At 47.3% G+C, this 24,485-nt stretch overlaps 1 protein-coding gene and 1 pseudogene across 1 annotated transcript; one reads left to right on the plus strand and one right to left on the minus strand.

The window, feature by feature from the left end:
- Positions 1 to 317: 317 nt before the first annotated feature.
- On the minus strand, positions 318 to 21,959 carry LOC147978384 (BTB/POZ and MATH domain-containing protein 3-like; annotated as a pseudogene).
- On the plus strand, positions 16,166 to 18,138 carry LOC147978385 (serine/threonine-protein phosphatase 7 long form homolog). Its single transcript, XM_087545746.1, has 6 exons — positions 16,166 to 16,305; positions 16,396 to 16,798; positions 16,879 to 17,316; positions 17,397 to 17,695; positions 17,788 to 18,012; positions 18,129 to 18,138. Exons 1-6 carry the CDS (start codon positions 16,166 to 16,168, stop codon positions 18,136 to 18,138), a joined length of 1,515 nt encoding a protein of 504 aa, XP_087401872.1.
- Positions 21,960 to 24,485: the final 2,526 nt, after the last annotated feature.

Genomic DNA, 24,485 nt, shown 5'->3' on the forward strand with positions numbered 1-24,485 from the left:
ATCGATCCAACCCAGCAGCTCCATAGAGCTCTCTTTTTTCCAGCAAAAATACATTTTCCACACCTCAAAAAAATCTGAAGTTTACTATAGATGTCTAGATCAGCAAGAGAACAATGAAGAGGTGTATGTCTTCCTTTTGCCGCCTACACGAGGAACGGAAGTGTTCTTCCTTTCTATCTCGGTAAAGATTGAAGTCCTTATACAAGTGATCTTGAGTAAGCAACATCTGCCATTTGATGCAAGTGCCACTGTCTAAAGGTGAAGCGATTACGCGCACTTGGCGAAAAAATTGCTGCGACCCAAATAAAAGGAATCAATCAATATATGCCAAACTGGTCCACCAGGGAAATGTTTTCACCATGTCTTTGCCTAAGTTTTGTCAACATGATGAACTGGTGGCAGTAATTTATGAGGTTTGGGCATTGGAGATTGCAACCCGGATTTAGCGTGTGTAATGCATCTTCTTTCGAATCGGTGAATCCGGCCAACAAATTCTCGCACATGGCCTTCATCCTGTCTAGACCAAACCAACATGCCTCCACCAACATATCTTCGGCTATCATCACCTCATCTTGGGCATCACCATCATGGGTGAGGTCTTTAATAGGAGGCAGCTCGTTGGTGTAGATGAAATGGAGCATTGCCTTGAAGACCGCAACTGTCATGCCGCCAACCGGTATGACGCCATCCTTGTTGCCCATCATCATCATCATTTCACATAGGGTTGGTGACCGTGCGGCGATCACGAGGCTATGTGCGCGGAGCTCGATGTCCTCGACCAGGAACCTTACGTCCGACCCATGCTCGCTCACCAACAACTGCTTCAGGTGCGAGGTAATATTGGACGGTGGCATTGTGGCTCCGGTGCCGATGGTGCTAGTGCTAGTAGTGTAAACCTTCTTGGTGATGGCAACATTGCAATGTACAGGGCATCGAGCCTCTCCTCCCCGCGCACACTTCTCCCCCCAGTTTCTCCTTCCCTCCTGCCGCCGCCTATGGCTTCCGCCGGGCAAAGCCCCCACGGATCTGGCGGCGGCGGGCCGTGACGATCAGGGCTGTGCCCCCATCGAGCAGGGGGCTCGGGTGGTGGCCGACGATGCCGCGCTACTCCGGCGCGCGTCCTCGAGCTTTGAGGTGGTGGGAGACGGCGGCGGTGACTGGCATGGGCTGTGGAGCAGCGTGTGCTGCGGGCGGGGGGGGCTGGGTGGCGCCCTGGTGCTTGTCGGTGGGAGGTTCGCCGGGCTGCCTCGGGCGTCTTCGGATCCGGTGCGTCCACAATCCGGCGACCGCGTGGCGGTGGCCAAGCTCGGTGTGGTCTGACAACCTCCCCCACCCCCCTCCCCCCTCCACCCAGTTTGTGGCCTGATGCTCCCGCGGGGTGCGCGGATCCGGTGCTATTGCGTCAGATCCGACAGGTTCACAACCCGGATTGGTCGTTGGTTGGGGGGATCTGGGCCGGTCCGTCTTGCTGGCCGGCGTGTGAGGTGGGCACCGGCTGTATGCCGGCCTCTGTTGGTCGATGGTGTCCGCGAGTTGTGCTGCCTCTTTGCTCGGCCATCAGCTTGCAGCGGGGGTGCCGTTGGGGCTGGCTAGTGCCGTGGTTTCGCAGATGGCGACCATGGTGGCGACGTGCTCCCTACGAGGGGGGCCGTTGTGGCTGGGTGTTGAGCCTCCTCTGTCTCGCCACCAGTGCAAAGGACATTGTTTTCGTCTGTACTGGTGTGCCCCATGGTTTTGCAGATGGCGGCCATGGATGCGGTATTCTCTTCGATGCGAGGTGAATCGTGGCAGTGGTGGTGGTGGTTCCTCCTTGCCGACTGCTAGGCTCATGCGTTCGGATCCTAGTCGGAGCTCTATGGCGTGTCTGGTGTTGGTGGTCTATGCGCGTGCTCTCGGCCAGCCTACCCTTTGGGTATATCGAACCCAGGTGGGGTTGGGGTTGCCCTTGGTGGTGCCTTGCCTTTCGACTACGCCGGCGACCACCACGTGCGGCGAGGGTGGTCCATGCGACCGGGCTCTATGGTGTGTCTCTGCATTGTGATGCCCTTCGACTCCAGCAGTGGCACACAGGCGTCGTGGCGTCGTCTCGGCCACGCGCAGCCCTTCGACCACACCCACGACACAGGTGGTGTCGGCGCGTTGTGTGGTCTCGGATGTGCGTTGTCTTTCGATTACGTCGATGCTGCAGTGTCGAGACTGGGTCTCGGTTGACCAAGGCCGTTCGATTAGATTTTTTTTCAAAAGTAGCACGTTTTTTATAGGAATTTCGGAAACTAGCAGTGTCGATACGTTATTTGCAAAACTAGCAGCCCGTCGGTCAACGGTTGGCCGAAGTGGACCTTTTCGGCCTACGGAAGCCCGAAGACACGTCTTCGGTTAAGCCAGGCCGAAGCGTGCGCGAACTGGGCCGAAGACGGGCCTCTTCGGCCAGCCAGCGACCGAAGATGGGCCTCTTCGGCCAGCCAGCGACCGAAGAGGTCTTCGGCTTACCAGTGGCTGAAGAGTAGTGGATAAGGCCCGAGCGGCATCTTCTTTCTCCTCTCGCTGTTCTTCCTCTGTCTCTCTCGTTCCTCTCTGTACATCGCCCCCCTCGCTGATCTCTTCATTTCTCCACCTATTTTCGAATCCAAAGCACAGAAACGGTAGATCGTAGCCATCTCCACCGGCCTACGGTCATTTTTTCCCAATGGGATAGCTATTTGTGCGTACAAGTGAGGTGGAGTCATGATGGGGTGAGGAGGAGAGGCCATGGTGGGCTGAGGAGGAGGAGGCGGTTTGGCTGGTGAGGAGGAGGTGCAGCTTCGTGCCGCCGAGGGGGTGGCGTTGGTGGTGTCTGTTGGTGCAAGTTCTTCGTGAGGTGGCCACACGCGTCGAAGGTATAATCACGCGTCACATTTTATTAGTGTTAATTGGTTTGTGTTGGCATTTTAGCGGATAGTTAGTGTAGCCGGTAACAATTTGTTCATTGCAATTAATTAGAAGGTGGCAATATGTCTGACAGGTGAAAATGTCTGTATCAGTAAATTTGACTGTTTACTATGGCCCTGGTAATGTTCGATATAATGAGTTGGGGGTTGATCTTAGCGAGTTTAAAAATGGCGTCATGACACTTTCAGACCCGGACAGAGTGGACATTAGACAGTTGAAGCACTGGTTGACTACTAGTTTTGGGTTGGATTCTGAAGTATGTTCCGTCAGTATTCATGCATTGTGGACCAAATCCTGTAAAAATGTCAAGTGGGAGTTGATGCCGATAGATAGGAGCTAGCATTGGTTGACCCTGTTAAGTCGTTGCCGAGACCGAAGAATCCACCCATATGTCCTAGTGCAGCCAGTGGCGAAGGAGGAGAATACCGTACAACTCCATGTGGGGTATGAACCCGGCCAGGGTAGTCGAGTTGCTAACGAGATTCATTTATCTGGGTCACAGCCACCGGATGTGGATCCTAGCCAAACCGAGAAGGATTCAGACTACATGTTGGACAATGTTTGTGGTCATGATACTGGGCAGAATATTCAGTCGATAATATTAGCTAGTTCTGGTGTTGCTGATGGGGATGAGTAAGGCGATGAAATGCAGAGGGTGATGGAGGAAGAGAACGATGATGGATATGCAGAGGATCTGGATTCTGAAAATTCTGAGGATGAAGTGGAGCTACCGATTCCTTCTGCATGGAATCAGGACATATCCACCGGCCTTACTGTGAACGATGGCCATGAGACTCCATGGCAATATAATCTGAACCAAGTCCAGATAGGGGCTATGTTTGATACAAAGAAAAAATTGAAGTATGCAGTGATAAAGTGGGCTATGTCTACTCAGAGGGTTTTCCGGACAGACAGATCAAACCCAACAAACTATACCGTGAAGTGTGTTGAAACAGGTTGTCCTGCGAAGGTGCACGGGCATGTGCCGAAGTATAACATCCACTGGGTTGTCACGAATGTGGTCCCACATAATTGTGTGAGGAAAAACTTGTTGGTTCGTCATCCAAACCTGACTTCAACTCTCATTGCGCAACTCATGTATACTGAGATAGTGGAGAAAAAAGATATGGAAGCAAAACACATCCAGACAGCAGTGAAGGCCAGATGGAATTATGACATTCGTTATGGGAAGTGTAGGATCGAAAGTATGTCTAGAGGGGGGGTGATTAGACTACTTGACAAAATAAAAACTTAACCTTTTCCCAATTTTAGTTCTTGGCAGATTTTAGCTATTTTAGGATAAGTCAAGCAATCATCACACAATACAAGCAAGCATGCAAAGAGTATATTGGCAGCGGAAAGTAAGGCATGCAACTTGCAAGAATGTAAAGGGAAGAGTTTGGAGAATTCAAACGCTATTGGAGACACGGATGTTTTTCCCGTGGTTCGGATAGGTGGTGCTATCCTACATCCACGTTGATGGAGACTTCAACCCACGAAGGGTAACGGTTGCGCGAGTCCACACAGGGCTCCACCCAAGGGCAACGGTTGCGCGAGTCCACACAGGGCTCCACCCACGAAGGGTCCACGAAGAAGCAATCACCCACAAAGGGTCCACGAAGAAGCAACCTTGTCTATCCCACCATGGCCATCGCCCACGAAGGACTTGCCTCACTAGCGGTAGATCTTCACGAAGTAGGCGATCTCCTTGCCCTTACAAACTCCTTGGTTCAACTCCACAATCTTGTCGGAGGCTCCCAAGTGACACCTAGCCAATCTAGGATACACCACTCTTCAAGAAGTAACAAATGGTGTGTAGGTAATGAACTCCTTGCTCTTGTGCTTCAAATGATAGTCTCCCCAACACTCAACTCTCTCTCATAGGATTTGGATTTGGTGGAAAGAAGATTTGAGTGGAAAGCAACTTGGGAAGGCTAGAGATCAAGATTCATATCGTAGGAATGGAATGTCTTGATCTCAACACATGAGTAGGTGGTTTTCTCTCAGAACATATGAGTAGGAATGGTGTGTGTGTTCTGATGGCTCTCTCTTCGAATGAGAAGGAGGTGGAGGGGTATATATAGCCTCCACACAAAATCCAACCGTTACACAGTTTTCCAATCTCGGTGGGACCGAATCAATAAACTCGGTCGGACCGAAGTAGTAAACCTAGTGACCGTTAGGAATTTCGGTGGGACTGACATGCAAGTCGGTAGGACCGATTCAGTTAGGGTTTGGGCATAACGTAATCTCCGTGAGACCGATTACACAAACTCGGTGAGACCGAATTTGGTAATTAGCTAACCAGAGAGTTGGTCAGGCAAACTCGGTGGGACCGATTTTCTCTTTCGGTGAGACCGAGTGGAACTCGGTGAGACCGAAAAGTTACAAAGGGGAAACACTGAGTTTACATTGCAATCTCGGTGGGACCGATTCGCTCTTTCGGTGGGATCGAAAAGTTACGAAAGGGAAACAGAGAGTTTGCAACCCCATCTCGGTGGGACCAAGATCCTTATCGGTAGAACCGAATTGCTAGGGTTTGGCAGTGGCTAATGACAAGTGAAACTCGGTGGCGCCGGATAGGAAGAATCGGTAGGACCGAGTTTGGCTTAGAGTTTAGGTCATATGTGGATATGGGAAAGTAGTTGAGGGTTTTGGAGCATATCATTAAGCACATGAAGCAAGAGGCTCATTAAGCAACACATCATCCCTCCTTAATAGTATTGGCTTTTCCTATGGACTCAATGTGATCTTGGATCACTAAAATATAAAATGAAGAGTCTTGAGCTTTTGAGCTTGAGCCAATCCTTTGTCCTTAGCATTTTGAGGGTTCCACTTTCACATCCATGCCATGCCAATCATTGAGCTTTCCTGGAATAATCACCTTGGAATAGCATTAGCTCAATGAGCTATATGTTGTTATGAATTACCAAAACCACCTAGGGATAGTTGCACTTTCAATCTCCCCCTTTTTGGTAATTGATGACAACATATAGATCAAAGCTTCGACAAATGATAATAAGCATGAAGTATATCGTCGCTTTGAGAAGTATGTGATAAGTAAGAGCTCCCCCTAAATTTGTGCATATTTAAAATTTGCTTTGGACTGCAAATGCACAAAGAGTTAGAGTCATGGGTTACTCTTCCATGTCACATACATCTTGGTGGAGCGCTCAAAATGATAAGAATGAAATACATGCACTCATCACCAAGAATAGTGAATGATCACAAACGATAGATAGAATGATAATATTTAAGCAAGCATTAAGCAAACATTAAGTGTAGCTTATGATCAAACATATGATCATCGATGTCTCACAAATAATGATGTAGTATCAAGCACTCAAAAGCAGAAAAGGTTCGAAAAATCACCAAATAAAGCAAGAGAGAAAAGCAACACTCTCTCTCTCGAAGCCTATGATCTATACATCTTCTCCCCCTTTGGCAACAAGTTACCAAAAAGTTCCTAGAAAATGCATAGCACTAGATCGACGCTCAGGCTTGATCTTCAGGTGGTGGTGGAGTCCGGATCACTCCAAGGACGAAGGCTTCTATAGATGTTGAAGTAGTCGCTGGAGTTTGAGCTGAAGTAGACGCTGGAGCTGAGGCTGTAGCTGGTGCTGAAGTAGTGGCTCTGGTGTCAGCAACTAGCATGGCAGACGACCTCGGGCCTCGTGGCACTCTAGAAAAAGCATGAGCCGTGGTCCTGCCTCTCCTCTCATTCATGTCCTCCTGGAGCTGCTCCACTGCAGACTGAACTTCCGTTACTTTGACATCCAAGTCATAGAACTTCTGTTCCATGATCCTCTCTAGGCTCTGCTGATTCTTAGTGAGGTTGGCCAGACTTTGCTCAATTCTCAGCATGGATGCAATCAAGTAACCAAGCTGCTCTTGTTTGGTCTTCAAGAAGTAATCAGATGCCTCTGCTTGAGTAGGCATCCTGGCAGCTTTTTCCTTCTTCGCCTTCTCCTTCTTTGCAAATGCTTGGGCAGATGATGGCTCGTTCTCAGTCATAACAACTTCATTGTCCTCGAAATCTGGACGGATGGGTAGGTGTTCCTTATCCAACAAATATACGCCCGTGCCCATCTTGGAGTTGATGAGCTCCTGAATCTGAGGGGCATATCCACAGCTCCTCTTCTGATCTGCCGCAGTCCTTTTGATCGTTTCCACTATGAGGCTCATGACTTTGAATTTTTGAGGCACGTCAAAAACATGAAGCAAATTGATCGCGTGACCTCTGATCATCTTGTGATCTCCAGACTTGGGCAGAAGGGTGTGCCTAAGGATCCAGTTGATCGTAGGCAATCCTGATAGCAGATAATGCACTGAGCCAAACTTGAACGTGTCGAGTGCTTCATTCGGAATCTCCTTGTATATGTTTGACATGGAGTTATGGTCCATCTTCTTCTTGGCATAGATATCCAAGTCATCTGCTTGCTCCTCTGGGGCATTGATTAGCTTCGCCCATTCCTCAACAGTAGAGTGGTACCTTGTACCTTCTGACATCCATGTGATCCTGCCATCCGGATAAAAGTGAGCTGTGGAGTAGAACTGCATGATAAGTTCCTCGTTCCACTTTGTGAGCTTCTGCCCAACAAAGTCAGCTACTCCACAAGCTATGAAGCTGTCTTGCACTCCAGGATAGTGCTCCTCATTCTCCTTGATATATGTCCAATCAACCCATCGCATATCACAGACAATGGGCTTCTTATCTAGCAGCACAGTCTCATAGAAATCCTGCTGCTCCTTGGTATGAAACCTGTAGTCCACTGCAGTCCTTCTCCTAGAAGCGTATGGATCTGCTTCTCTCCATTTCCTGAGCCCTGAGTCTCTCCTGAGCTTCATATCCTCAGCCACAGGATGAGCATCGTTGTGGTCTGGAATCTTGGGCTTGAGATTCCGAAGGACATTCTCTTCCTCATCCTCAGCAACAGTCTCAGGCACTGGGGCCTTGTTCTTCTCAGTGGCTGGTATGCTTCTTGTGTTTCTCTTTGGTGCACTTTTAGGCTTAGATGCAGCCTTAGGTGCTTCCTTGGGCTTGGATGCAGCTCCCCCTGACCTTATGGCATCTCCCGTAAGTTTGGCTGCCTTAGGCGCTGGTGCAACTGCCTCTTCTTCCTCATCCTCTTCTACCATGATGGAGGCCTTCCCAAGCACTCTAGCCACAGTCTTCTTCACCCTTTCTTTCCTTTTCTTGCCCTCAGCTGCAGCTGGCTCTTGGGAAGTGGGCTTCTCAGTTGATGCTCTAGCCTTTGACATGGGCTGCCTGCCTGCTGGCCTTTTGATTTTCAGGCCTGGCTTTGAGCCTTGAGCTGGCTCAACTCTCTTGGAAGTGGCCTCTTCCTCTGCCACATAGTCCTCATCTTCAGAATCTGAGGTTCTCTTCTTCCTTTGTCTAGTGGCAGCTTTAGGCAGGTTGCTGGGTGTGCTCCTGCTGCCATCATCTGAGGAACTTGAGGGGCTAGTGCCCTCACTCAACTGCACTTGCTGCTCTGACAAGTTTTGGCTGTCACTCTGGTCTGACATGATGCAAACTGACTGCTGACCCTGTGAATAGATTATAGAGGAGATAGAGTGGATGAGCATCACAAAATGCAGAGATTTTTGCAAAAAGAGTGATCCAAAAACTTAGTTTTAGTTTCCCACTGAAATCATCTCGGATCTACCGATTTTCAAACTCGGTGATACCGAAGTAGTTTTGGAACCTAAACTAGTGAACTCGGTAGGACCGAGTCACAGTTCGGTGGCACCGAGACTGCTAGGGTTTCACAGAGTTCCAAAATCGGTCACACCGATAAGTAATTCTCGGTCAGACCGAGTCTCACTTGTGCAATGGCATAAGCCAAATCGGTGGGACCGAGTTTTTCAACTCGGTGGATCCGAGATGGTTTCTGCGGAAACCTAAACCTAGAATTTTCGAATCAAACCTAATCTATGAGCGTTTTGACTGGATAGAAGTTTATCAAACGTGGCTAGAAACAGTATGATCGCAATGTGCTAGGAATCAGATCGAGGAATAGCACAAAAATCAAGTCCATACCCTAGTTTGGCGGGGACTTGCGACGGCGGCAACGGCGGGGCAGAAATCCCGTTAACGGCGGCGGAGACCAGCGACAGGAGGCTGCTGGCGGCGAGAAGACAATCCGGAGACCTCAAGGGCAGAGCAGGCTATCGCGCGGGCAAAGGGGTTCGGAGAAATTTCCAAATTTTGCCCGTGACTATATATAGCCCGACCTTGTCGGTGTGACCGAGTGGAACAACTCGGTGGCACCGAGATTCATAACTGCGTGCAGTTACTGAAACTCGGTGTGACCGAAAGGTTCAAATCGGTTGCACCAAGATCGAAAACCTAGATCAACTTAATGATCTCGGTAGGACTGAAGTGGAGTATCGTTCAGACCGAGAATCATAAAGAGGTTTTGGAAGTTTAAGTCTATGACGAATCGGGGACTCCGAGCGCTCCTCACACAGAGTGGTTCGAATCTGACTTGATCAAATTTTGTGATGCAGCATGAATAGAGTTTGAGACGAGAAAAGCATAGATAGCTAGAGGAGGTTCTTAGGCATTCTTGTCCATCCACTTGGCAAAAGAGGATAAAGCCAAACAGTCAAAACAACAAGTGGATGTCCTCGAATGAGTAAAATATGCAATCAGCATGCTCACACAATAAGATGGCAAATGAAATATGTGGCAAGGCATGCACAACCAATTCTAGCATCTATCAAGCAATTTGCGATGACTAGGTCATCTATATTTGAGTATATTGACTTAGGAGTCAAGTGAGAACACTTGATCGTAGGTCATACTCATCGTTTAAGCTCAAGTGGGGTTACCACTTTTACATTAAGCATTGTTTTGTTCACATCTTTAGAGTTGCTTTAGCTCAAGTCTTAGAGTAAAGCTCCCCCTAGATGTGATACCCCCCCTAAGAGGGATGAACTAACCTTGGGTTTTGTCGATGATGACTTCATGTAGATATTGAAGATGTGGATGCTCAATGTTGATGTAGATCTCTTGGAGCTATCCATTTGAGTGAATTGCACTTTCAATACCTACATGGGTTAGTCCCACAAGGAACAAACACGGATATCCATAGACATAGAGTGATGCACACAAAAGATGATGTCCATGAAAACTTTTAGGTTACCTTGTCCCTTGTCTTACCAACAAGAGGGTTTGTGACTCCTTGAACTAGTGCAAGATGTGGAAGTTGATTGCACTTGTTCTTGCCAAAATGATAAGAGTGAAGTATGTTGGCGGAGTCACCCTCAAGAACTCTCTAGTTCTTCTTCTTTTGGATCCACATCATCTTGATGGGAATCCTTGGAGTTGTAGTCGTACTTGATGAAGTGGAACTTGAAGTAGTCTTGGGAATCCACTTGACCAAGGTCTTTGGAGCTTCTTCAAATGCATCAATTTCCTCTTGAAGCTTGTCCTTGCCTTTTTGCTCGTAGTCTTGTGGTGGAAGATCATCTTGAGCTTGTGTCCCCTTGAAAGAAGTATACTTCTCTTGTTGAGGGACAAACTTCGTCTTGGGGTATTGATCTTCTTCCCATTCAACTCCATTGGCATTGAACTTTCGTTCAAAACCAACACCTTGATTCTTTCGGTGCATTCCTTGCTTGCGCACAATTTCCTCGAATTGCTTACTCCCGGCAAGGCTCTTGTACACTCCTTTCTCTATAATTCCCTTCAATAAGCTATTTTCTTGCTCAAGTGTAACTTGGCTAAGAGAATCATTAGTGGAATCAAGAGAACTACTAGAAGCAACAATATTGGATTTAGCATGATCATTGTTACTACTAGAGGAAGAATCTTTCTTGTTACTAGACTTGACTTGAGGCATGTAAGTGGATAAGAGTAAACGCTTGGCAATGTAAGAAGAACTTTTCTTGCGAAGATCATCATTGATTGCCTTTAAGAACTCATGCTCTTGCTCAAGATTGAGCTTTTCAAAGCGTAGTTTCTCATGAGCTCTTAAAAGTTCTCGGTGATCTTCGAAGATAGTGTCATGAGCTAACTTAAGAGTTTTTAGTTCTTTAGTTAGAGCCTCAATCTTCTCCTTATCATTGTCACTCGTTTTATCTTGATTAGCATGATTAATTGGTCTTTTATCATAGTATTCATCACTAGAGTTGTCACCAAGCAAATCATCACCTAACAAGTCATCTTCATCACTATTGAAATCAACATACTCGGGGTGTGTTACCTTAGGACCTTTGGCCATGAAGCATCTTCCAATTCCTTCATTTGGTGAGTCAAATATGTCGTAGGAGTTGGTTGACACAAGTGCTAGACCGGCAACACCTTCATCTTGAGTATCTTCGGAGTCAGAGTGATAACTTCTCTCGGAGTGGCTGTCGGAGTCGGAGCCGGATACCCATTCACCAACATGAGCTTGATGTCTTCGTCTTGTATAGCTCCTTGATGATTTTTCCTTCCTTTCCGAATCCTTACTTCTCCGTGAGTATCTTCGTTCATAACGATCATCTCTACTCCTTCTCTCTCTTGGTGGTGATCCTTTGCTTCTTCTTTTTGGAGAATCTTCTCTTCTCTTGTAGGGAGTCGTACACTCATTGGAATAGTGTCCGGGTTTTCCACAGTTGTAACAGTTTCGCTCTCGACTAGAAGATCTTTTGTCATTGTAGGACCTTGACTTGGAGCTTCTATCTTTGCTTCTACTCTTGTAGAACTTGTTGAAGTTCTTCACCATTAAGCTCAATTCTTCATTGAAGTCTTGTTTCTCACTTGATGATGTAGGGGCTTCACGTGAGGCTTTATAGGCACCACTTGATTTGTTGTGAAGTTCCTCTTTATCCTTAAGTGACATCTCATGAGCAACAATTCTTCCAATCACCTCCGTTGGCTTGAGATCTTTGTAATTGGGCATCATTTGGATCAATGTGCATACGGTATCATATTTTCCATCCAAGGCTCTTAGGATCTTCTTGATGATGAATCTATCGGTCATCTCTTCACTTTCTAAGCCGGCAATCTCATTTGTGATGAGAGCAAGCCTAGAGTACATTTCAGCGACACCTTCACCATCCTTCATCTTGAACTTGTCAAGTTGGCTTTGAAGCACATCCAACTTGGATTCCTTGACAGAGTTGGTACCTTCGTGCATATCAATCAAAGTGTCCCAAATTTCCTTTGCATTCTCAAGGCGGCTGATTTTGTTGAATTATTCGGGGCACAATCCGTTGAAGAGAATATCACAAGCTTGAGCATTGTATTGCAACATCTTCAACTCATCTGCGGTAGCTTCACGGTTTGGTTCTTTCCCATCAAAGAAGTCACCTTGCAAACCAACACACACAATAGCCCAAACGGCGGGGTTATGTCCAAGAATATGCATTTTCATTTTATGCTTCCAACTAGCAAAATTAGAACCATCAAAATAAGGACCTCTACGGTGATAATTTCCCTCGCTAGACGCCATACTCTCCTAGGTTGTGAAACCAAGGCTATGACCACCAAAAGCTATGGAGATCAAGCAAATGGAGACCAAGACTCTGATACCACTTGTAGGATCAAAAGTATGTCTAGAGGGGGTGATTAGACTACTTGACCAAATAAAAACTTAACCTTTTCCCAATTTTAGTTCTTGGCAGATTTTAGCTATTTTAGGATAAGTCAAGAAATCATCACACAATACAAGCAAGCATGCAAAGAGTATATTGGCAGCGGAAAGTAAGGCATGCAACTTGCAAGAATGTAAAGGGAAGGGTTTGGAGAATTCAAACGCTATTGGAGACACGGATGTTTTTCCCGTGGTTCAGATAGGTGGTGCTATCCTACATCCACGTTGATGGAGACTTCAACCCACGAAGGGTAACGGTTGCGCGAGTCCACACAGGGCTCCACCCAAGGGCAACGGTTGCGCGAGTCCACACAGGGCTCCACCCACGAAGGGTCCACAAAGAAGCAACCACCCATAAAGGGTCCACGAAGAAGCAACCTTGTCTATCCCACCATGGCCATCGCCCACGAAGGACTTGCCTCACTAGCGGTAGATCTTCACGAAGTAGGCAATCTCCTTGCCCTTACAAACTCATTGGTTCAACTCCACAATCTTGTCGGAGGCTCCCAAGTGACACCTAGCCAATCTAGGAGACACCACTCTCCAAGAAGTAACAAATGGTGTGTAGGTAATGAACTCCTTGCTCTTGTGCTTCAAATGATAGTCTCCCCAACACTCAACTCTCTCTCATAGGATTTGGATTTGATGGAAAGAAGATTTGAGTGGAAAGCAACTTGGGAAGGCTAGAGATCAAGATTCATATGGTAGGAATGGAATGTCTTGATCTCAACACATGAGTAGGTGGTTTTCTCTCAGAACATATGAGTAGGAATGGTGTGTGTGTTCTGATGGCTCTCTCTTCGAATGAGAAGGAGGTGGAGGGGTATATATAGCCTCCACACAAAATCCAACCGTTACACAGTTTTCCAATCTCGGTGGGACCGAATCAATAAACTCGGTCGGACCGAAGTAGTAAACCTAGTGACCGTTAGGAATTTCGGTGGGACTGACATGCAACTCGGTAGGACCGATTCGGTTAGGGTTTGGGCATAACGTAATCTCGGTGAGACCGATTACACAAACTCGGTGAGACCGAATTTGGTAATTAGCTAACCAGAGAGTTGGTCAGGCAAACTCGGTGGGACCGATTTGCTCTTTCGGTGAGACCGAGTGGAACTCGGTGAGACCGAAAAGTTACAAAGGGGAAACACTGAGTTTATATTGCAATCTCGGTGGGACTGATTCGCTCTTTCGGTGGGACCGAAAAGTTACGAAAGGGAAACAGAGAGTTTGCAACCCCATCTCGGTGGGACCAAGATCCTTATCGGTAGAACCGAATTGCTAGGGTTTGGCAGTGGCTAATGACAAGTGAAACTCGGTGGCGCCGGATAGGAAGAATCGGTAGGACCGAGTTTGGCTTAGAGTTTAGGTCATATGTGGATATGGGAAAGTAGTTGTGGGTTTTGGAGCATATCATTAAGCACATGAAGCAAGAGGCTCATTAAGCAACACCTCATCCCTCCTTGATAGTATTGGCTTTTCCTATGGACTCAATGTGATCTTGGATCACTAAAATATAAAATGAAGAGTCTTGAGCTTTTGAGCTTGAGCCAATCCTTTGTCCTTAGCATTTTGAGGGTTCCACTTTCACATCCATGCCATGCCAATCATTGAGCTTTCCTGGAATAATCACCTTGGAATAGCATTAGCTCAATGAGCTATATGTTGTTATGAATTACCAAAACCACCTAGGGATAGTTGCACTTTCAGGAAGGCTTGGAGGGCTAAGTAGAAGGCTATGGAGGAAAGGTTTGGGACGTTCTTTGACTCATATGATAATGTTGTTCGTCTCCTGGATGTACTGAAGGAGAGGAATCCCGGCACTTATGTTAACGTACAACATACAAGGTTGCTGAGTATACCAGGTTTCAAGGTGTTGAAACGAGTATTCTTCTCTTTCGCTATGTGCATTGAAGCTTTCCGGCATTGTCCTCCTGTGATGTTTGTGGATGGTACATTCCTGACTGGTCAGTACAAAGGGAAAATCCTGACTGCCATTGGCGTGGATGGAAACAATCAAATCATTCCACTTGCCATGGCATTTGTGGAGGGTGAGAACTTTCTGAGTTGGGTGTGGTTCTTTCGGCAAGTGAAAATTGCCATCGTGAAGGATCGACCAAACGTGTGTGTCATTCATGATAGGCATGCTGGTATATTGAAGGCTGTGAAGACACTAAGGAATCCAACAGTAGACGAACCAACACCTTGGAAGGATTTGCAGAGCCGGTGGTGCATGCGCCATCTTGGGGCTAACTTTTTCTCACAGTTTAAGAACAAGCGGTTGATGAACTTGTTTAAAAAATTGTGCAAGCAGAACCAGGAGCGTAAATACTAATTTATTTGGTCAAAACTTGATGAGTTTACTAAGAAGAAGGTCCGTGCCAGGAAGAAAATGGAAAAGGACCAACAACAATTAGCAACACTCATGGCGGAGCTAGAGGAGCCAGTTGGTCTCTGTGACTTGCCAGCAATTGACCCTCCTAATACTAAGAGAAAGAAGGGGAGGGCAGTAAAGGATTTTTCAGAGTGGATAGAGAAAGAGCCTCCCGTGAATTGGTCTTTGTTGCATGACACCCATGGAGCTAGGTATGGCCACATGACAACCAACCTTGCAGAGGTGTATAACTTTGTACTCAGAGGGAATAGAGCATTGCCACTCACAGCTATTGTGGAGGCTGTATTCCATGGCACTTTGAGATATTTCAGAGACCGACACGAGTTAGCAAAGAAGCATATTATAGATAATCAGAACACACCTTACTGTAGCCGTGTCATGGAGTATATGGCAGAGAAGATAGAGAAAGCAAAGAAGCACACTATGAGACTCGTAGGTAATCAGGAAAGGAGGTATGAGGTTCAGCTACCTACCGATGGTTTTGGTTCTGCGAATGAGGTGAAGACGCATGAGGTAAAAATTGGAACGGAATTTTATCCAACGTGTGAGTGTACATGCAACAAACCAAAGTTGTTGCACCTGCCTTGCTCACATGTGTTGGCTGCCTGTGGCCAGATTGAGTTGGCTGCCGTCTCCTTTGTGTCGCCATACTACTTAAAAGAGGCTGTACTGAACACATGGACCGGTGAGATGACAGGGTTTAGAGTCGTTGGCAATTTCAACAAGGTTAACGACGGTGAGAGAGTATACATCCCGGATCCAGAACTTCGGCGAACAAGCAGGGGTCGACGTAAGGCCCGTCGAATCCGAAATGATATGGACCAATCTGAAGCTGGTGGAGCAACCAGACAATGTTTGCTATGCGCGGCTTATGGGCATAGGATGAAATATTGTCCTGGCCTGAACAAAGATGGTGCTTCCACATCGACGAGTGCTTCCACATCGACGGCTGCAACAACAGGAGCAAGAGGCGGACGTGGTCGTGGCAGTCGAGGCCGAAGGGGAGGACGAGGAAGGAATAACTCAGAAGCTATATAATGTGGGGGAGAATGTTTTAATTTGTAATATCGTCTGGACTATGTTTTATTTTGCAATGTCTGAACTATGTATTAATTTGTAATGTCGGCTGGACTATATTTTACTTTGTATGTCCGAACTATGTATTAATTTGTAATGTTGACTGAACTATGTTTTACTTTGTATGTCTGAACTATGTATTAATTTGCAATGTCTGGACTATGTTTTGATTGCAGATATGTCTTTGTATCCGTTGCTTAATGGTACGATTGATAGAGGTCACCGGGCTGCACTTATGCAAGGGGGCAAGAACTTAGACGTTTTGGTCACTCGCACCCCGAAGACTAACTGGATGATACACCCTTCATGGGTTGATAGGTATTGATACATATAGTGCCTTACATGTTTGACATAGGTATTGAAACATATAATTACTTACTTTTCATGCTACATTCTCTTTTTTTGTAGGTTAAGTTGGGATGGACTTCTACCCTTGGCACGGCTGGTTGAGGGTACGTTGGAAGAGTGGGTTGACCATCCGAACTTGGATGAGGCAGGTGAACCAATGCAGTTGAAAAAGAGGCAAGTGAAACGATTCTCTTACGACAGGTCACTCCTTACTTGCTTAGTAGATAAATGGAGACCAGAGACACACACCTTTCACTTTCCCTGGGGAGAGATGGTGCATACTTTACAGGATGTCTCCTACTTGTTGGGATTACCTTTGGCCGGTGATGCCATAGGTCCTTTAGAGGCAGAACCTGGCTGGCTTGCAAATATGCAGGCCCATTTTCTAGCTGCGGCGCCAACTGCTACGGGCTTAAACGATGATCCTCACGGGCCACGTTTTAGGTGGTTGAGCCAGTTTCAGGTAACCTTCGTGGCCACATGACTATGTTTTTTTAGTTACCAATAGTACATCGTTCACACAATTGTATGTTTTCTATGTAGATTGTCTCATTAGGATACCCCGCAGTAGATTTGTCAGACGCACAGATTGATCGATCCCTAGAGGCATATATTCTATGGTTGTTCGGCAAGACGATGTTCACGGAGAACCACGTGACCACTATTGATGCACGATTCATCGGTATTGCACGAGAGATAGCTGACGCACGTTGCCCTGCGGATATTTTCCAGAGGAGTTTTGGTTCTGCCGTGTTAGCAGCTACGTATAAAGGCTTGTGCAAAGGTTGCTTATTGAAGTCTAGAAAGTCAGGTCTGGTTGGATGTCCACTATTGTTGCAGCTCTGGACTTACGAGAGATTCCCTATTGGACGACCCTATGTCTCCATTGACACACCGTTTGGGTTGGAGGACATGGCAGGGGCTTACGTGCCTGCTATCGGCGACTTGCCTACTATGGGATCTGTTTGGGCACGGAGAGAGGTAGTTTTAAATTATGTAATTCCTTCGATTATTTTTGCCGTGCAATAGTATTACTAATGTAAATTTGTTGTCATGTACAGAGACAGTTTGCACATACCCAGGTGAAGGGCTGCTACCCGTCCTTCACGGTGCAGTTTGATAGTTTGCACGAGGATCAAGTTATCTGGGAGCCCTACTCGTATCAGACTATAACATCCAGGTATCCAGTTGGGATCTCTGCCTTATGCACTAGAGATCGGCACTACTGGATGACCAAGGCAAAGTTGGTGTTCGACGTGACGGTTGAGAAGATGGCTCTTCATAGGGTGATGAGACAGTTTGGTCTATGTCAAGAGCCTGCAATTCTAGATATTCCACGGATACCAGACCACGTTCACAAGTAAGTAATAATATTAAAGTTGTCAGCACTACATTCAGAATATATCTAACCATGCAACGTGCATGTCAATCTGATTAATCTGTCAATCTCAGGTACAGTCGCGTAGGAGGAAACAAGTCCATGGCTTTTTGGCTTCAGAGCATTAGCCCTTACGTTCAAGAATGGACTACGGCACCGACAAATATCTGGAATGAGGTTGGGCCCTTTGACCGGGACAAGTTTAGGTTGTATTTACAAACTTACCGGCATACAACGAGGATCTACTTGGTTCCATCAGCTGCTCCTGATCAGATTGAAGCCCCTCTGACCAGCGATATGTACCCAACTACCTCTGTTGTGGGAACGAGACACCACGCGGTACGTGTCATGCTTCTCATATGTGTAGTTCTATCATAACCTTATCATATACAATGGGTTAACTCTTCATGTGCAGAGTGACTTGACAGTCCAGGCGCGAGAGGAGGTTTCCGCTTTAATGCGGCAGGTTGAGAGGGGGGATACTATCCCACAGCCAAAGCACCTCTCATGGTTGAGGCGTATGGATGAGAAGTTAAGAGGGATTTATGCATCACTTACATGTAGGCGATCTACGGATGTTGTCGTTCCTCGTCCCGCACATCGGCCCCCACGTCCCTCTGTCCATCGTTCAGAACCACGACACTCTGTGCAGCGTTCAGAACCACGACACTCCGTGCAGCAACCACACCTCTCTGTGCATCAACCATCTCCTTCACAACCAGGGAGCTCTTCCTGGAATCAGCCATCACCTTCTCAACCAGGCACCTCTTCCTGGTCTCATCAAATGGAACTAGGTAACACTACTTTGTACATTCTTTTCAACATTGTAGGTTCGCAAATTAATTTTACCCATTTTACTATATTGCGGTAGGCAACCAGTCGCGACAGTTCATGCATTCAGTGCAATCACCGATACTTAGTGGTGCTGGATGTGGATTAGAGGGCTATGGCGATGACGATGACCAAGCTGAAAACATTTATGACTTCTCGCACACGGTGTCTCACACTCCACCACCACCACCGTCGCAGGAGACACAGACAGTGACAAACGAGGTTATCTATGGTCGTGGTTTTCGTGAGCATCGTCCACCGCCTCAGCGCTTATCGCCTTCCGGTCCTCGCCCGAGGAAGACCCAGATTCGTCGTCGACCCCCGCAGTGATATGATTATCTATGTATGAGTCATTATCTATGTTAGTTTCAGACTATTCGCATACGTGAGTCAGTATTTATGTATGAGACATGCTTCATGTATGTGTTACTATTGCACTTGCTTCTATCTGATCAGGAGACATATATCGTTTTATGTATGCGAGAGACATATTACTATTAATTCGCATTGTTATTCCAGTTACATTTTCAAAGAGACTACAACCGATAATTAAGATACAAGCACATCTGAATTAAACGGTGCGGTTCAACTTAATAAATACAGCTTACATACTACAAAATGAAATTAACGTAGAACATAATGCCCTACTTGTTGAGGTACAACTGGAATACAGCTTACATACTACATGAAGTCATCATCGTCATCCTCCGTTGATGCAGAACTCTTGCCCTTCGACGATGCAGAACTCTTGCCCTTCGTGGATGGAGAACTCTTGCCCTTCGACGATGCAGAACTCTTGCCCTTCGTGGATGCAGAACTCTTGCCCTTTGACGATGCAGAACTCTTGCCCTTCGATGATGCGGAACCCGGGAGCGGCGGCATGAAGATATCATCTTCGTCCTCGCTCTCCTCAGTCCATAAAAATGGATGCTTTTCTAAAGTCCTTCTAAAAGTTTCACTCTTCGGCTCCACTACCTTCTTCCACCTTTCATTCAACCTAAGAAGTTCTTTACGTACCTCCGCATAAGTCCTTTCAGGCCACCCAGCCCTACGTAATTGGTGAGCCAACTCATTCATTATGGTGTCACTACCGGTGAGTTCTTCCCATGGAACTATCCTATTGTCCATCCTGAAATCGGTAGCTAGCCTCGGAAGAGTGCTGTTCATCTCAGGGTGAAAACTACGATCGAAAGGATAATGGGACATCTCGACTACACTGGACTGCTTATTCACCTCCGGGTCAAGGGGGTTTTATAGGTAGAGAGGAGAGAAAATGGCGGGAAAGAACGACTGGGGTATGGAGGGAAAGAGTTGGCGGGAACATATGGCGGGAAAGGGTTGGCGGGAAACGGATGGCGGGAACATATGGCGGGAAAGGGTTGGTGGGAAACGGGTGGCGTGAACATATGGCGGGAAAGGGTTGGCGGGAACATATGGAGGGGAAAGAGTTGGCGGGAAAATATTTACGGAAAGGGCTGTACAATTTTTTTTCATTGCAAAATGGTTACACAACATTCGTAAGTCATAATAAAAAACCCTTTTCGGCCTACAGTAAGCAGAAGAGCGCGACCATGCAACTTCGGTCACCTGTTCACACGAAAAGGTGGGGCCCGGGGACTCTTCGGCCTACAGTTGACCAAAGAGTGCTCTTCGGCCTATGGGAAGCTGAAGAGTCCTTTTCGGCCTAGTTGGGGCACACTTCGGCCAACGGAAGGCAGAAGTGCCCTCTTCGGTCAACGGCTGGCCGAAGAGCCACTCTTCGGCCAATGGGAGGCCGACGGGGTGCTAGTTTTGCAAATAACTTATTAGCACTGCTAATTTCCGAAATTGCTGTAAAAAACATGCTAGTTTTGAAAAAAAAATCGTTCGATTACTCCGGCGATGCTTCAAGCTGGGTTGTTCCTCCCGCTGTCATGCGCTGCGAGCTCTACCCTTGTGATCGCTGTGCTTGGGTCGTGATGAGCTTTCTCATCAATCAGCTGTCTCCGAGGGTTCTTGGAGTGACTCCCTTCTCTTCCTCTTATGTGTTGTTTAGTGTGTGTGTGTGTGTGTTTTCTTTTCCTTCTTCTCTCATGTAGCCCTGTTAATTCTGGTTCATTTGAACCCATCTTGTAGAGGCTGTAAGCCTCATAGGCAACTATGAATGAAAAAAAATATTCAGGTGGGGATTCGTTCCCCCCTGTGACCATTCAAAAAAAACATTGCAATGTACGGTAAGGGAGGCATCACGTGCTAGGTGCCATGACTTGGCGGATTCAACGGTGACGAACTTCGCATATCCCCAGTCTGACTTGGTTGTAAAGGTTTTCTCTAACCATTTTGTCAAATGTCGTGACTGGCCACTATGATCATCCAACTTGAAGCCCAACGTGACATTGACACCTTCGGTTCCAGGATCAGTCAACAACTCGGCGTAGACGGAGATGTGCCCTTGTGCCTTCTCTGATGATGACGATGGGTATACCTTTATCTTCTAACTGTAACCACCAACATGGAAAGCTTCTGAACTGATTTCTTTCCCAACTCCATGCCTCCTTTGCACAAAGAGAAAACCGGGAAGTTTAAACTCGTGCGTGCCCTCGACCACCTCCAGTGAGTAATGCGTGGACGCGTTCATCTGCGGTCGATTGCTGGAGGAGGAAGGAGCATTGGAGCACATGTTATGAGCCATGTTGACGGCTGCTACTTTCTCGGCGACCTCGAGTACGAAAGAGCAGCAACTCTCCTTCAGCTCCTTGTAGTCCTCTGTCGCCATCACGGCGGCATACACGGCAGGATCGGATGCCATGTAGTCGATGCAGGAGGCCTCCACTGCCCGGCAGCTATGTCGGTCATGGATCTCCATCAATATCGACATGACTGACCTGACGCCCATGCTCTCGGACAATATGTTCTCACACATGAGCCTTAGGCTTTCGATATCGTACCGATCTGCCGCCACAAGTAGGTCGAGCGCCGTAGCCACACGACCACCATTGGCGCTCTTTAATTCAAGCTGATCGGTGTAGATGAAGTGTAGCATGGCCCTGAAAGTGGGGGCGCTTATGTCGTGGACCCGCAGGGTGCTCTCTGTCGTCTGCCATCGAAATTGTGCGGCGAAGACCGGTGACCGCATGGCAAGCACGAGCTTGTGCGCCTGGATCTCGGTCTTCTCAATGATGAAGGTCACGTCCGGCAACATGCAGCGCCTCCGTGACAACTCCAACTTCGTCTGGGGCTCCCCCTCCCCCTGAGTCAGAAGAAGCCTGCCAAGATCTCTGAAGATCGTGGGAGGCGGCACCATGGAGATCTGGTCTGCATTTTTGGGTATGTCGGTGTCCTCCCGGTGGACGCGCACCTTGCAGTAGACGTAGAGATGGTCCAAGCCACGGAGCGTGTCGGGGAGAGGAAGCTCCCAACATCTGCAAGTAGCCATGGACGATAGGGAGGGCCAAGCGGGGAAGACGTTGATGTCGTCGCTCCGCCCCTCGGCGGTCCTCCATCTGTCCCCCGGGCTTTGGATCCAGAGGGTGGCCATGGCGACGATGTCCGTGGCGGCGTCGGTGTGGACCAGCTCCAGGGAGACGGACACGAGTTGCTGGTCGTGGAAGCGGCAGGAGAGAGCCCAGATGTGGCCGCCGGCCTCGAAGTCGGCGGATCTGATGTTCTTCCGCTTGCTGCAACTGCGGATTAGCATTTCGAGCGTGCCACAGTGAAGCGCCGCCCCGTACGTAGATGCCGATGCCGTCGCCGTCGTCATCGATACCGTCGCAGGCCGGTCGGCCTGTGGTTAATAGCTAGCTGCTCCATCATCGACCGATGATCCCGATTGACGTTGACGATCGAGGCTTCGTTTTAGTCCGGTTTTCTGGTGTTGATTTGTTTGTCAGCTCGATCCAATATGTATCTGCGACACGACCTGCACTGCACACATTATATGCAACTCCGAACCGGTCACAAATAGGTGTTCGTATCGGTCTCGGTCGACCGTCGCCTATCAGGCAGGCGCTACGTCTCAGCCGTGCTCAATCGCCGTTCTATCGAGCGGTTGGATCAGCGGGGCACGTTTTTTTTTTTTGCCGGCTAGCGGGGCACACTAGCTCGTCACGAGCCCCCCAAAAAAACTCAACTAATTATTTTTTTGTGGATACCAGATTTTATCCGAGTCGGACCAGGAGGACTGGTTTCTAAAAAACTCGGAAATTTCAGGTTTTTGTGTTGGAGTATTCAAACGAGTTTTAAGCTGAAAATTGTTAAAAACAAAATATATTATATTTTATGAGTGCTATATAGGCAAGTTGTTCCTTGTTCTAGTTGTTACAACGAAGGTGAACCCGCAGCTCGTAATAAGTTCAATAAAAGTCCGCTCCACCTAACCATTATTCTGCTAATAACCGAGCAAAACAGTAAATATACAGTATCTGTCATAGCCGACACCATTTACTTTTCTTCCAACGTTTGTATTCAAAATTTTCGAACGGTGTCAATGTTTTTTGGGTCATAGGTTTCCGAGTAACTTGTCGGTTACCGGTAATTTGACTTAAAAAGTACCTTGTCATGAGTGTTTCTTTTTAATCTATATTGTTTTCTAGGGCATTTCCAACATATATGCCAATAAAAGCATAGACGATTTCATGGATCCCCAATTACCGTGTTTTCATTAATCAATCTGTCATAGCTTTTCGGTGATGTTCGTTCAATAAGAGGAGATGTTTCCGTCGACTATGAGGCGGTTGTGGTCACGTCGTCAATCTTAAGATGTTGTACTGGTTCAGTATCTCGGATGTGTTTATAGGGATAGCGTGTGCATGCGTGCATTCATAGAGATGAGTGTATGTGTGTGTATTTGAGTGTTTATAATCTTGTCGTGTTAAAAAAACCAATCTGGCATATCAACTTGACATACGGGGATAGACGCCGCTGACAATGATGGTGGCCCAACGGCACGACATGGCGATCAGAGGCCACATGAGGCATCAGGCGGTAAGATGACGGTGGTGCATTGATTTGGTGGGCATTTACGACATTGGGGGAAGTATTTGGGTAGAGCCAACTCTCCTTCCGTACAGGGGATATGAGCTTTTTTCTAGAGAGCATCTAGAACTCAGCTAGTTGAGATTTAGGGCCTGTTCTGATCTCCTCCCAACTCTATCCCATCCCATCTTCCCACTCCACGCAGCGAGACAGCTCCGTTCGGCAGCGATCGCTGGCTTCTCCCATCGCCACTATGGGCTAGCAGCATGGGTGGCCTACCTTAGCGCCATAATGGGCTAGCGGAACCAGCCTAGGTCGGCCAGCTTGTGGAAACAGGTAGCGAATTGTTATGTTATGTGGCTGGAAACGAGCGAATCGTTATGTTTGGCGGTCAGGAACGAATTATTACACTTGGCGGTGGCACTTCAGGTGTAATTTGAGTGAACTCTAGCTTTTGGTTTCCGTGGAGCTGGGCCAGCGCTGCTTTAGTTTTTTGCACTGCGCGAGTGCTCAACTTCAAGAAGCTCACTCCGCGGAGCTGAGGCGTACGGGGCGACTTCACCTATAGAGTTTTTGAAGTTGAGAGCTGGAGAGAATCAGAACAGGCCCTTAGTTTAGTTTCATTCATGACGTCATTGTTTTTTGTAGTTAGCCCGTTTGTTGCCACCAACCCACCATTTTCATATGATTGACATGCAACTAACCTGAGAACCCCCTTTCGTCCCAGTTAGAATCGTATGTGGCACATACAATCTACGACCGAGTTACAACACTTGCAGTTACATGTCTATCGATGAACATGCAATCGTCCCAACCCCCTATCACTCCCTGTTGTAGTCGATTTGTGCACGTACGGTTGCAGCCGGGTTATAACACAGTTCATACAGGAGACTCATCACGCGGCAGCGGCAATATGCATGTATAAATCCAACAGTTGGCCACATGGATAAGAAGAAAAACTTGTCATGACCCGCAGGGCATTGCAAAT

This window comes from Triticum urartu, chromosome 3A (genome assembly GCF_056163025.1).
Source record: "Triticum urartu cultivar PI428250 chromosome 3A, HENAU_Tu73, whole genome shotgun sequence".
Lineage (NCBI taxonomy): Eukaryota > Viridiplantae > Streptophyta > Magnoliopsida > Poales > Poaceae > Triticum > Triticum urartu.